This window comes from Notamacropus eugenii, chromosome 5 (assembly GCF_028372415.1).
Source record: "Notamacropus eugenii isolate mMacEug1 chromosome 5, mMacEug1.pri_v2, whole genome shotgun sequence".
Classification (NCBI taxonomy): Eukaryota; Metazoa; Chordata; class Mammalia; order Diprotodontia; family Macropodidae; genus Notamacropus; species Notamacropus eugenii.
Window position 1 is genome coordinate 187,678,877 of NC_092876.1, and position 14,759 is coordinate 187,693,635.

The 14,759-nt window shown below is 32.9% G+C and overlaps 1 protein-coding gene across 5 annotated transcripts in view; it reads left to right on the top strand.

Moving 5' to 3' along the window:
- The window catches only part of IFT88 (intraflagellar transport 88), a 122,936-nt gene that overhangs the window by 45,448 nt on the left and 62,729 nt on the right, over positions 1–14,759 (top strand). For all 5 annotated transcript variants that reach the window (XM_072611677.1, XM_072611680.1, XM_072611678.1 and 2 more), the window contains 3 exons: positions 567–666; positions 8,835–8,921; positions 14,542–14,728. In XM_072611677.1, the coding sequence (XP_072467778.1) occupies positions 567–666; positions 8,835–8,921; positions 14,542–14,728 (374 nt within the window). The remainder of the gene's footprint in view (positions 1–566; positions 667–8,834; positions 8,922–14,541; positions 14,729–14,759) is intronic.

A 14,759-nucleotide genomic window follows, 5' to 3' on the forward strand; every position in this document is an offset into this window, starting at 1 on the left:
GGCTATCATACTCTGGATTTGAATGGTCCTTGAAGTTCTTGACTTCCCCATATCCATGGTTGTTGCAAAATATCTACAACAGTCATTGAAGTGTGCCCTTCAGTTCCTCAGAGTTATATCCAAAGCCGCAGAATTTAAAATACAACAAAAGAAAGTAATGAAATATACATTTATGGCACAAAATTTAGTACTCAGCTGTCAGACAATTACCTATGAGTGGGGAAACCAGTTCAATGTGTTTTTATCTCATTAAGGTCTGATGTTCTAAATGAACCTCATTTGTTAGTAGAGATACATAGGCATGATCTTTGTTGTCACAAAATGAAACATCAGAATTAATGTTTATCCTTAGTAATTTACACAGAACTTATGGAGCTTAATAAGTACTTATTAAGTGAATGAATGTAAACCAATCCTCTGACTCCAAAATAAATACTCCTTCTACTGGAATACTCTACCTCCAGTATTTGAGCTGACTTATCAAAATCTTTTGAAGTTATTTTAGAAACAGACCAAAAAGTGATGTAGTAAATACATATATATATTCTTTAACTTTTCTATTATAGGTGTGTTGAAGTAGTAAAAGCTTCTCAATATGTAGAACTTGCAAATGATCTGGAAATAAATAAAGCAATTACATACTTGAGGCAGAAGGACTTCAACCAAGTAAGTTTTTGTAATATTATTAAAGGATATATTGTTTAAATGGAATATTACATAGAATAATGCTATGGCATATGTTTCAAAGTAGGATATTTTGCTTTTGCTTTAATTAAAAATGATTCATAATCATAATGTTCTTTATCACTTCATTTTAAATTTATGCTTTCTCATCTTAAAATAAGAATTTCATATCATAATGGCTTTGTGCTATATGTGATGCTTTAAAAAAAAATTAAGAAATTAAAACCAATGTAAGAATTTCAAATTCCTTAACTATGTTACCATGGTTAACTTCTTTACAAGATAAGCCGTTCTCAAACTCTTAGTGGTTGATCTGTGGGCTGCTTTTTAAGAATTATGTTTTCAATAAGGCAATGTTTATGTTTTTGGTTTTGGCACGAAACAATAATTTGCATATGTTATTGGATAATATTAGCAGTACTTTCTATTTGAATTACATTAAAAAACTTTTTCAAGTACATCCACATATATAATGTAGATTGATCATTATTTTACTAATATATTATTAGGATAATTTTGACTTTTTGCAATATTTTTTGATTGAGAATTTTTTCTGTGGGACTTGAGAGATTTGTTGGGATCATACATCCTTCTGAACTAGTCTATAGACAAAATAGTCTATAGACTTGTCTACAGACAAAAAAGTTTGAGAATTATTATCTTGACTGACAAAAATAACAAAGGGTTTTTTTGGTCAATAAATCTTTATAATATTTCACTACTAAATTATGTTCATGATTTAACAGTTGAAAAGATAATATATCATATCTTTCCTTGTTTCTGGGGATTAATTTAAATTAATATGAAGTTAGATGCCACTTAACTAAATATCTATTTACATTATCACTGTCTTGATGTTAACAATAATTTTAATGGTGTTTTTCAATGATCATTTTCACTTTCTCTTCAACATTGCTGCTTTTATTTGTCTCTTGCTTTTTGTTTATGTCCTGTAAGTATGAAGAGGTAGGTATAATAAAATGTAAACTTGAAAGGAACGCTGTTAGGTTAAAGATAACCATGATGATATATGCAGTGGACTCATAATGATTATTTAATGACCAGCAGTAGGTATAAAGTAGAGAGGATAAGACATGACTTGTGCTCTCTGGATACTTCCATATTTAAAAGAAGATGCTTCAGTTTTAGGAGCCAAGTTTTTTGTCATAATTATTTGGGCCTTTTTTGGAGCAATAGGAAAAAAATGCTTTTGTCTAAAACCAGACCAAAATAAGTAGGTCAAAAAGGATTAAATCAATGTAGAGGTTGTTACTGATCATTAGTTAACAACTCACACAGTTGAATACTGAAGGTAGGATTACATAATTCTGGGGGAGGAAGGTGGGATTGAAATAGAGAATATAAACAGACAACACATTTGTGCTTATAATGGTAAAAGGAAGCAACGCCATTCAGAATGGACAATGATTATTGGGCAGCTTTGTTTTGACATTTTATCTTATTTTCTGTTTCTCAAATGTTAGACAATTATCATAACATTTTATTTTAAAGTACTAAAGTAATATTTTGTAAATAAGTATTCTTTGGACACCTAAGGAACCATTGTAAAAATGTTCACTTACAGAAAATCAAAATCTGAGGCAAAAAACTGACAGTGTTCTTTCCATTAGCTTTAATCTTTTTAGAATAGTTTGTTATGTAGAATCTTAATTGTTGTTTGTAGTTGTTGTCGTTCAGTCGTTATTTTCAGTCCTGTCTTACTCTTCATCACCCCACTTGGGATTTTCTTGGCAGAGATACTTTAGTGGTTTACCATTTCCTTCTCTAGCTCATTTTACACATGAGAAAACTGAGGCAAGGAGGGTTAAGTGACTTCCTCAGACTCACATAGCTAGTAAATATCTGACACTAGATTTGAAGTCAGGAAGAAGAGTCTTCCTCACTTCAGACCCAGCACTCTATCCAATGGGCCACCTAGCTGCCCCTTAGAATCTTAATTGCATATGCCAAATTATGTTTCCATTATTTTTAAATCATTTTGTTTTTTAAAGTTCTATATGTACAGTACACTTATAATATTGTATGTTGTTAAAATGTTCATTTTAAGTAATTGCTCTTATATTATTGACTTTCAATAATTTTGGATTCTTTTTTTAAAGACAAGATGTATTTTATTTCAGTGTGAGTGCTTATCTTATGGTTAGTATACACTACACAGAAAAACACAAATTACAAGGTATAATTGATAAATGGTGAGTTGTACTTGCCTGATCTGATTTTAAAATCTTGTTGGAATGGCTTGCTTATATAAGTATGACATATCATTGCTGTACCATATTGCATTTAGTTTTGCAGTTACTTATAAGTATCATAAACTTTCAAGTACCACATTACTTTCTTTTTACATTCTACCCTTTAGATTTTAGTAGGCATGAGTTATAATCATTCACATACTGTATGCACTTAAGTGCATACATTTGTATGTATTCATTATAAAATAATACTAAAATGAAAAATTATGTATTTCAACCTATACTCAAAGTAAAGTTGAGAGATACAGGGAGGCTAAGGTTCTCACATTAACAGTTGGGTGATTGTGTGTGGATCCAGTGAGGGAGCTACTACAGCCTGAGCAACATGAACTAGGAATGTTTGTGAGGTAGGTTGGAGAGATTCCATGGCCTTCCACAGAAGGTTTCTCTATTCTGCATAAGGAAGTAAGAAAGGTTCAGCAAAAAAGGAGTCATTCCAGGAAAATAAAGTGCTCATAGAATCATAAGTTCTTCATTTTAGTCCAACAAACATTTAAAGTTTTAGGACTATATGCCTCAACTATTTGATTTAAAATAATGTGAAACCCATAAAGAGGGAAATTTTTAAACTAATGTTGACAAACATCCCTTGCATTATGAGACTGTCCCACATTCTACTGAATTATCATTGCCTTTGTCAGCATGCTTAGTAGGTATACTATTTGAACCCTATCCAACATTGCTATTGCTGATAATATTTGATACTAACACTTTAAGTTTGCAAAGTAATTTATAATACATTATTTCATTTTATCCTCAAGGGAAAAAAACCTATGAGGTAGGTACAACAGGTACCATCATCCATATTTACAGGTGAAGAAACTGAGGCCCACAGAGGATAAGTGACTAGTTACTACTCAGCTAGTCCAAGGAGGGATTTCAATCCAGGTCTTCCTGTCCGCAGTTTTAGTGCTCTATCGATAAAACCACTTTGCTTCTGTACATTACTTCTTATTCAGTTAGCATTCAATTTTCCTTCCTGCTTGCCTGATTAAATATGGTAACTACTTTAAGCTTTCAAAATGGACACAACTACATAGAAAGATACTGGTAGACAGAGACTTTCTACTGCTTTCAATATATATTTGATTAATGGTTCATAGATTTAGAGATAGGAAGGCTCTTAGAGGCTGTCTAGCCCAACCCTCTTGTTTAAAGAAGAAGAAACTGAGGTCCAGAGAATTCAGGTAAATTACCTGGGGTCCCTGATAGTATATATCAGTGCCAGGATTTGAATAGAGCTTCTTTTTCTCCACGTCTGTATCCTTCTCCCTCTATTCCACTACCAGAATAACTTTTTCCCTGTCTGCCTTTTTTTGTCTTTTCTACAATTCCTGACTCCAAGTATGTACCTACCATGCTAGATATCTGCCTACCATTTCTCATTTAAAGTTTGGTCAAGAGAATCCTACACTTGGCATTTTGTTAAGTATATTATTTTTACCTAGGTTTTCCTTGGGTTAAATAAATATATAGTTACAAAACAAACCTTGATTCATGGAAATTTCTATGTTAAGTTCAATACCATGCTTTCTTAGGTACTCTAGTAGTGATACTTTAAAAGGAGGAAAAAAAAGATGAAGAGTGCTTTAGATACCTGAGTAGTTTATTGGTAGCATTAGGATTGTTTCTTCTTAGTCTCTTTCTATCACCACCAAAGACTATTCTCTTTTATAAAAATGTATCATTTTAAACTTTTCACACCTACCTGCTGGATATATTTTCTTCGGCTTTATTAAAATTTCAAGAGAAATTTATCCTATAATATTTAAATTTTATTTTTTGATAGCCCAGATATTTTTTGATTTATTTTTTGATAAGATTATATTTTGCTAATGTTAAATTATTTGAGTACTTGGATTAAAACTTTATACAAAAAAAAAGTGATGTAGGAAATTTATTTATGCCAAAATACTAAAAATGTCTTCCTTTTCCATTCAAAGGGCAAGTGGTAGGTTTTAGGGGGAGTTTTTTGTTACAATCACATTAAATTTAATATATACTTATAATATATACTTATTTAAAATAAGTAAATAAAATATATTTAATACATATTTACTTAAAATAAATGACACATTAACACTTTCATGTATATATACATTCATGTAGAATCCTGTTTTGTTCATTACGTATTTAAATGCTCGTTTGTCAAGGTTTAAGTCTATGATAAAGAAGAATTTTTTTAAAATTTAATTGAAGAGACTAAATGAGGCTAGAGAAAGGGTGATAGATTGAGAGAAAAAGAGGATGGAAGGGAATGGGGGTTGTAATGAGATTTTAAAATGTCTCCAAGTAAAAAAGAGGGAGGTTGAAAGAACAAGAGATCCTAAACAGGAAAAAAAAATCTAGCACAGTAGCTAGTATCAGTGTATCACATGAGTTTAAGAGAATGATTGGGATTAGACATCTGTAATTTCATTCAAACTCAGCTCAAACACCATCATTTACATGACACTTTTTTGCCCTTCTCCCTCCACAGCACATGTATGACGCGCCTTTATAGCAATTACAAAGTGCCATTCACTGTGCAAGGCACTGAGGGTACAAAGAGTAAACTGAAGTAGTCTTTATCCTCCAGGAGCATACCTTTTGGGGTTTTTTGCAAGTGATTTAGAAAGTTATTCTTTTAACAAGCAAAAATGTTTTAGATATTTCTTCCAGATTCTAAAGAAATTTTAAATAGATTTCCAAAGAATACAGTAGAAATCAAATATGCACATTTGAACTCAAGTCTTTTTGATTCCAGATCCAGCCCTGTGTCCACTAAGCACACATGTGTCAAGCATTTATTCATTCATAGGAGGATATTTGCTTTCCTCAAAATTTAAATCCCCATTGAGAAAAATATTGTAGAAAGAAAAGCTTTTGAGTTCCAAGTCTTTGGAAGGTAAATTGGTCTGAAAATAGACCCTTAGTTTAATTCATGAATTTTTTTTAAGAAAAACAATTTTTAAAAAATGGAAGTTATTGGAAGTGGAAAATTCATGCATAGCAGTTTTATTCTAACTGTAATTTACTAGAACTTAATAATTTTAGCTTTAATTTCCTTAAGATAGATAAATCAGTTAATTTTTAATAGCTTATTTATACTAACAGATTAGCTTTTTTAGCTTTATTTTAAATTACTCATCTATTCTAAGAAGAAAAGTAATTTGTGTCTAAGAGACACATAAAATGCAAATATTTTATAATTGTTTTTAACTAATAAGAAAATTTATTGGAAGTATTTTTATAAAGTATGAATATATAAGATATAGATATGTTTATAATATGCTATGCCAATACATTATAATATATTTATAAATATAAAATATATTTATAAAACAACACTTGTATATTTTAAAAAATATATTTAGTTTTTTAGTCTTATTTAAATTTTTTGCTAATATGCATATTTAGTATTGGCATTTTGTTAATATCTTAAATTCTACTTTGAAAATTACTTTAAAAGAATCACTTGCTTATTTTAATATACTTGTGTTTCAGTGAATCTGTGTTCTCATCTGCTTCTGTACTTCCTTTACTCCTTGCACATCACAACCCATCTAGACTGTCTCCCTGTGTAATTCCTTTGTGCATATTTCCACAGATCCTTCATAGAGGATAAGCTGGGAACTTTCCACTGGTTATTTTAAACATTTCATGTATAACATTGCAGCTCTCACCCACTCTTGCTGCATAACTAGTCTACTTCTTTTGCCAGTCAAATGTATTTTTTTAAAATATGTTCTTGATGTCTCCTATCCACTACTGTCATCTAAGTCATTGTTAATAGTGTTCTACGGTCTACTTCTTTATTTGGCAATCATTCAGGGCTGTTTGAGTCATGTGGAAATATGAGACTTATGAGATCCTGTTGCTTTGTAATTAATAACTAGGTAATATCATCAAGAGAATATTGACCTTAAAAAACTTAAGACTTTTATGGCAGTGAGCATCTTGGCATCATTAAAAGCATTCCATAGTTTCTGAGCCTACCGCATGATTTGTAGCAGCTGACTTGGAATGTGCAAACTTGGATTGCACATTCAATTACATTTTTAGCATAAACATTTTTAACAATAACATTTTTAACATAAAAAGGCTAAAAAAAACATGTATGTTGAAAATGTATACTGTAGTAAAATTATGCTTTGGTCTTTTTTGTGTCAACTCCATTTAGATGACAGCAATAACTTTTATGGATGAATAGTTCTCAGTCATTTTTCTATGCAAAATTACAGAGAATACTCAAACTCCTTTTCTCTTTAATTACGTGTCAGGTTTTTAGTGACTAAAACAGATCAAGACATCAGATTGCCAGAAGGCAGCCTAAATAATTATTTAGACTCTTCAGTAAGGAATAAATTTGAACTAGAGTGCCAAGGATAACAGACACCTTGGGTTGATGGTATCCACAAAATATTCAAAGACCCAGAAAAAACCTCCAGGACGTAGGCTAGATCTTCAGTGGAGGATTTATGTAAAGCTATGGACCAGAATTTCATAGGATGAGAAGGATTCTGTGGGCACCAGTGGTAGAGCAAGTAGCCACATTGATGACATCATGAGTTCATCAAAACAGTAGAACCGAAGGGGCTACCACATGTTCCAAGATTTTCTAAGTAAACCATCTACAAAAAGCTATAATTTTGTTTCCTTTTTATTCACATAAAGGCTTCATAGCATTTAAGTATTTTGCCCGTACTCATACCTAGTAAATTTCAGCAATGAAATTCAAATCCGAATCTTTGAGATCTGAATCTCTAGCTCTTTCCATTGATTAAGCCATTTAGCAACCATCCAGCTTTGGTTTGAAGACCTCCAGGGATGGGACACTCACTATGTTCTGAGGCATTTTTGGATAGCTCTATGGTGCGGAAGTTGTTTTCTTTAAAAGGCCTAAATCTGCTTCTTTTCATCTTCTGCTTCTAGATCTATTCCACCTGATAAGCCCCTCATGTATTTGGATACAAGTATCATGGGCCTCCTAAGTCTTTTTATCTTGGGACTGATAGCCCCAATTTTAGACGAGCTGTCATACTGTGGAGTGCAGATTTGTAGTAACAGGACCTGCTTTCAAATTCTGGCACTGTTCCTTAATATCTGTGAGACCTTACCTCTCGGGACTTAGTTACTCATCTATAAACCAAGGCACTTGGACTGTATGACTTCTAAGATCTCTTCCAGATCTAAATCTATGAGCCATATGACATATTCATGCATTCAGGATAGAATGATGAGCTAAATTTAACAAGGTGAAATTTAGTATGGCTAAGTGATAGGAAGAGAAGGGAGATAGTGAAATATTAACATGGTGATTCTAGTTGATTACAAATTCTATAGGAATTAGTATTCCTATATTGATTATGTTGTAACTACCAAAAAAAATAATGTAATCTTAGTTTGAATTGTCTCATTATATTGCCGGACCACACCTGGAGAATTCTGCCAAGAAGGGAAGGAGATGCATTTTCTCCTCTCTTCTTTATGGCCAGATTTCATCATCGTAATTACATAGCATTAAGTGTTTTGTTGGGTTTTTTTGCTGTTGTATTCTTTGACCTTAGCAGTGTTATGGTCATACGTATTGTTTTCCTGGTTCTATTTACTTTGCCTCAGTTCATATGAGACTTCCCATACTTCTGTATTCATCATTTCCTATAGGGCAGTAACATCCTATTCTGTTAATATGCCATCATTTAATTTTTTTATACTTTTTAAATTTGAAACTTAAGTATCTCCCAAAAAATAGCATTTTGGAAAGATTTTATGTACTTATCTTAGTACTTTTTGTTGGTACCGCAAATAAAAGTGAAGTGAGTATTGATTTTATTTATTTTAAAAGAAATAATTCTAGTATGGTCTCATTATAATTTGCAAATGCTTCACTTCTAGGCTGTTGAAACTCTAAAAATGTTTGAAAAAAAAGACAGTCGAGTTAAAAGTGCAGCTGCAACCAACCTTTCATTCCTTTATTACTTGGTAAGTTTTTCTTTTATAAGTTACTATAATTTTTCAAGGAAAACTATTAATACTATACCTCACTATGCCTTGTGTTTTAGGCATTAATCTATCAGAAACATATTTATTTAGTTTCACATTAATATCCAAGCTATTCCTGCCTTAGTTCCAAAACTAGCCTGGTTCCCTCCTGCCCTCCAACATGACTCTGTTTCAAGATAATTTGAGGTAGCATTTATGGGAATCTTGAATGAGGGAAAGATTATATTGTGTTAAAATATAGTTTGGAGTTAACATTTCACAAGAATTGTTCCTTCCAGGACTTCTTTTTAAGTGTTTTAGAGTCAAGAAGTTGAGCTTAATCTGTTCTCCAAGGAGAAATCAGTTCTTTTCTCAAAAGAAAAGTCCAGAGTTTCTATGGGATCTGTTTGAAGACTGCTGTTAGTTGTATAAATAGCCCAAATCACTTCTGGGGTGATAATAGTGATACTCTTTGTTAAGACTTGGGTTTTCATTGTTAGTCCATTCATTATGAAAGGACTTTTTTTCTTCTACTTTCACGTTTAAACTGTGAAGGCTGATTTGTTCGGGGGGGAGGGGGTTAAGACCAGAGAGATATTATTTCTTAATATTTTCATTTCTGCTAAAAATGTAGGGTTTTTAAGCATGTTTCCACAGATTGATCATGCAGTATTTTTTATATTGCTAAACTCGTACCATTGTGTACAAGAATTGTTAGAATGGTTCTCCAAAGAATCAAAAAATGTATAAATGAATTGAGATTCAGGCAGAGTTAGGTTAATTACAGGTGAACAGAAATGCTTTAGTATGTATGGCATCATCGTAAATAACAAAACTTATTGAGTATGTGCGTGGTACTATGTGAGGTAATAGGAATACAGAGAGGAATGTCAGTCACATGTTAAGGAGCTGAGTCTAATCTGGAAGCTAGGACGTGTTCATTAGAAGATAAATTTAATACAAAGCAATACATGGTAAGTACCAAATGAGGATAAAGTGGTTATTGATACCATAGTTAGGAAGGGGAGGCAATGTATCATAATGGAAAGTGAATTGGCTTCCGAGTCAGAGTACCTGGGTTCAAATGTCACCTCTAATGCTTAGCTCTCTTTGTGGCCTTATGCAACTAGCTTAACCTCCCTGAGTCTTTCTTCTCTCATTTGTAAAATGAATAGGTTGGACTGTGGGGAGGGGAAGGGGGTGGACCCACAGCCTTGAGGCCACATATGGCCCTCTAGGTCCTCAAGTGCAGTTGACTGAATCCAAACTTCACAGAACAAATCCACTTAATAAAAGGACAAACTCTATGGTACCTTTATTCTGAAATCTATGGTCCTATGAAAAGCAGGATGCTATAGACTGAAACAGTTAAGGAAGAAGTGCACAGAAAGAATTGGAATTCAACCTTCAGGGATAGGTAGGATTTAGATCAAATGAAAGGAGCAAGGAGGGGATGTACCTGACATGTTCAGGGGACAGGGGCTGTATCATTCTGACTAGTGTTGAGAATTCCTGTAAGGGAATAATGGGGGATTACATTGGAAAATTAAAGTGAGATCCAGTCATCCAGTTAACAAACGTTTATTGAGTACTTTGCTATGTATAGAATAATAAGGCACATGCCAGGGATAATATTTTTTAGATAAGACATCATCTCCCCTTTCAAGGACTTTATAGTCTAGATAGATAATAGAGGGCCTTGAATGCTAGGATAAGAAGTTTTAATTCATTCTGCATATATGACTTCAAAAATCAATAGAAAGTTTTTGAGCAGCAAAATGGTGTAATAATAACTAATATTATTACATAGCATTGCAAATTTTGCAAGGATCTTTCCATATATTATCTCATTTTCACTTCAAAACAGCCCCATAATAGAGATATTATCCTTATTTTACAAATGAGGAACTGAGGCTAAGGAGATTGAGGAGGAATGGTAAGACAGGAGAACAACCTATCTGAACTCAGGAGTCATGAAGAAGGAGGTCAAGAAAGATGAGAGTTTTAGAAAAGACCATTAGATTTGACTGCTGCTGCTGTATGTTCTTCATTCTCAAAGAGGACCATGACATCCAGGAGACCATGCCAGAAATTGGATTCCAAAGGGCTGAGAAGTGAGAGGAGAAGAGATAGAAGGAACAGATTATAGATAAGGAGAGATTGAAAATGGGAGAGGAATGATTGTGGGGACAATTTGCTAGAGAAGGTGGGAGGTGATGAGATCAAATGTACATATATATATACAGTAGTTGACCTTGTCAATGGGAGGGATCACTTCTTCATCAGAGGTTAGAATAAAGGAGGAAAAAATAAATAATAATGTCAAAGAGTTTTTAAAGACAATGGCAGGGAGAAGAGGGAGTTCTTGGTGAAAGATCTCTATTTTCCCATTGAAGTTTGAGGTAAAGTTTTCAGCAGAGAGGCAGATTGTGTGAGAGGTTTGAAAAGATTTGGAACCACTTCTATGGTGAGTGGATTAGAGAATCAATTAAGGAAGGCTAAAAAAGATTTTCTTGCTTTTGTGAAGACCTAACTGGGAGTAGATGACATAAATGTATGTACCCAATTAGCTACTTTGCTTGGTTTCCTCTAGACCCAGAGGAGAAGGATGGTGGGAGTAGTTCATACTTGGCAAGGTTAAGAGAAAGAGTGGAGGATTTGAGAGCAGAGAACACTAGAGATTTGAACTGCGTAACTAAAAGAAAGGACTAATCCAAGATGTCAGAGTAAGAGGATAATTGAGAGCCCTTGTTTACACACTCCACAAAAAAACAATAAAAATAAAAAAATAAATGCTAAATAGTAAAAATAAATAATAAGTAGGTTTTTAAAAATAGAAATGCTGGACGGTAGAGAAGTGACTAAAATCACACATGAAAGCAACAAAGTTTTGAAATAAGTAATACGAAGTGCTGATAATACTCACAGATACTATAGAGCAGCTGAATAAGCTAAAATATCAAAAAGAAGATACCCAAAACAAAACCATATGAGTTATATCCACAGATATTCTCAAGTAGGTAATACATTCAGAGACATTAAAAAAGAATCATTAGTGCTAATATCAAAAGATCAAATAAAAAATCTTGAAGAAAGTTTAAGAATACATATGGAGAAATTAAGTGAAAGTTGAAAAAATACAAAGGAATAAAAGGAAAAAATTGAAAAAATTATCAATATGGTGAGTACAATATGAAGAAAAATAACTTCAAAAAATCCATAGTAGTAATGCAGTTTTGCACACAATGCAGAAAATTGCTGCTAGATATACAGCATTCTTCCAGTCCCCCAAAAAAGACACTGAATTTTACCAAGCTATTAGAACATGGTGTCTGTCACATGGTATATATGGAGGACGAACCACAGTGAAATAATTTCAGAAGTATTGACATCCTAAAGAACAGAGAAAAACTAAGTAAACTAAACCTACCATTTCAAAAAACACTTATTAAGAATCAGTCAGCATCACAAATTTTCTAAAAAGAACAAGGTAGAATCAAAGAAATTGAAATATAACATTTAGGAAAATTACATCAGATGGACCATAAATGTTAACATTTATCTACCTAGAAATAAACATGCTTTATGAAGATGGATATTTAAGAAGCAAATATTTTTTTTTAAAGTTTACAGAGGGACATTCATTTCAAGCCATTTTTTGAGCAACAAGCAATCCTTCCATTCCTGAAAATAAATATTTAAAACAGCCAAGAGAAAATAGTTGCAAACAAAATGTGAGAACACTTGGAGCATTACATGAGCTAAATCACTAAAGGATTTAGGGAGATATTTTAGATAAATAGAAAAGGGGGAAAATCTCCAATAGGTAGAACAGGAACACAGTATATACTGGTGTTTATACCAGATAAGAAGAACAGTTGTTTTTCATCTATACTTGTGATCGTATCAATTTGAGGAACTCTATTTGGAGGCTTCCTTTACCAGTGTCATTCAGTGACTGGTCTGTAATTTACAGTTTTAGAGAATTGCCTGGACTGTCCATTACTCATCAGAAGTAATACTTGAACCCACATCTTCCTGACTTCACATGCTCAGAAATGCCTGTTGAGCATTTCCAGCTAACAGTTTCAGAGGCATCTGAAACTCAACATGCTCAAACTAATCCATTATTTCTTTCCCCAGTCTCCTCTTTCTAACTTCCTCTTTCTTTCTGTTGTGGGCACTATCCCTCTAACTCTGTATCTAATCAGTTACCAAGTCCTATCAATTATACTTATAAAAGACCTCATAGGTCTCTTTGAGACTCTCCCAGAAACTACTCTCCATCAATCCTTCATTACCACTCAGCTATTGTGATAACATTCTACTTGATCTTTCTGATCAAGGCTCTCCTATCCATCCATCACAGTAAAGAGCAAAATAATTCTCCTAGTTCATGGATCTGTGTCATCCCTCCATTCAGACACCTTCAGTCCCTCCCTATTCCCTCTTGGATAGAATATGAATTCTTTAGACTGACCTATAATCTGTCATCATTTTACCTTTCCAGCCTTATTTCACATTACTTGCACTCATAGACTCTACATTCTAGCCCAACAGAACCCCTGACTTGATGTAGCACCTTTTACCTCTATGCATTTGCAAAAACCCTTCTCTGTATTCTTCCCTGGAATGTGTTCCTCCTCAAAGTAAAACATTCTCTTCTTCCTCAAGTATTCCTATAACACTTTAGACCCTTTAGTTTCTCCCTCATCACGCTCTACCTTGTTTTATACTTGCCTGCAAACATGTCCCACACCTTTCCTTTCCCACAAAGATGTAGGCTCCCTTGAAGAAAGGGACTTTTGTTTTTCTTTTTTGTGTCCTTATTGCCTATACATAGTAGGTAGGTTTTTAACAATTTTTTTATTTAATTAACAGTTGAAATCTGATTTTTATAGAAGTAAGGAATTTGAGTATTTTGAGGGGGAAATGGTTGAGAAACAGTATGAAGGAAATTTATGGCAGTGTTGTGAAGAATTGAATGAAGCAAAAATAAACTGTATGTTGGCCACATAACTGATTCCTAGGCTTTGGTCAAAGAATTTGGCAAGAGGATATTGAAGTAGAGGATATACTTTTTAGAGTAAGAAGAACTGGCATAATATGTTTACCAGCTTGACCTATAGAATGACAATTTGTTGAAATAATAAATGGAATAAAATTTGAACAATGGGAAAGAAGCCATCTACATATAAATTTTGTTATACCTAAAACCATAAAAGCCTCAGTAAGCTGTTTCCAGGGGAATAGTTTTGTTTTTTTTTTAATATTGGTGAAAAACTAGATTCTAATTAAGACTGTAGATTGATATCTTTGAAAAATAAAGTTATTAGGAATAATAAATGTAAATATCTCATCAAGGTTATAGGTATCAGTATAGCTGAAAAGGACAAATAGCTTTTTGTGAAAATTAAAATTATATATGATTGTACATGTATAGCCTATATCAGATTGCATGCCATCTTGGGATGGGGAGGAGAGGGAGAAAAATACTTGGAACTCACAATCTTGTAAAAGTAAATGTTGAAAACTATTTTGCATGTAATTAGGAAAAATAAAATATTATTGTGTGGAAAAAAATAAAATTAAAATTATATGCTCTTTATATTTTATTTAGGAGAATGAATTTACCCAAGCCAATAGTTATGCAGATTTAGCTGTGAATTCTGATAGATACAATCCGTCGGCTCTCACTAATAAGGGAAATACTGTTTTTGCGAATGGGGATTATGAGAAAGCAGCAGAATTTTACAAGGAAGCTCTGAGAAATGACTCTTCTTGTACTGAAGCACTTTATAATATTGGTAAGTGTAACAAGTTGAAAACTCCATTAAT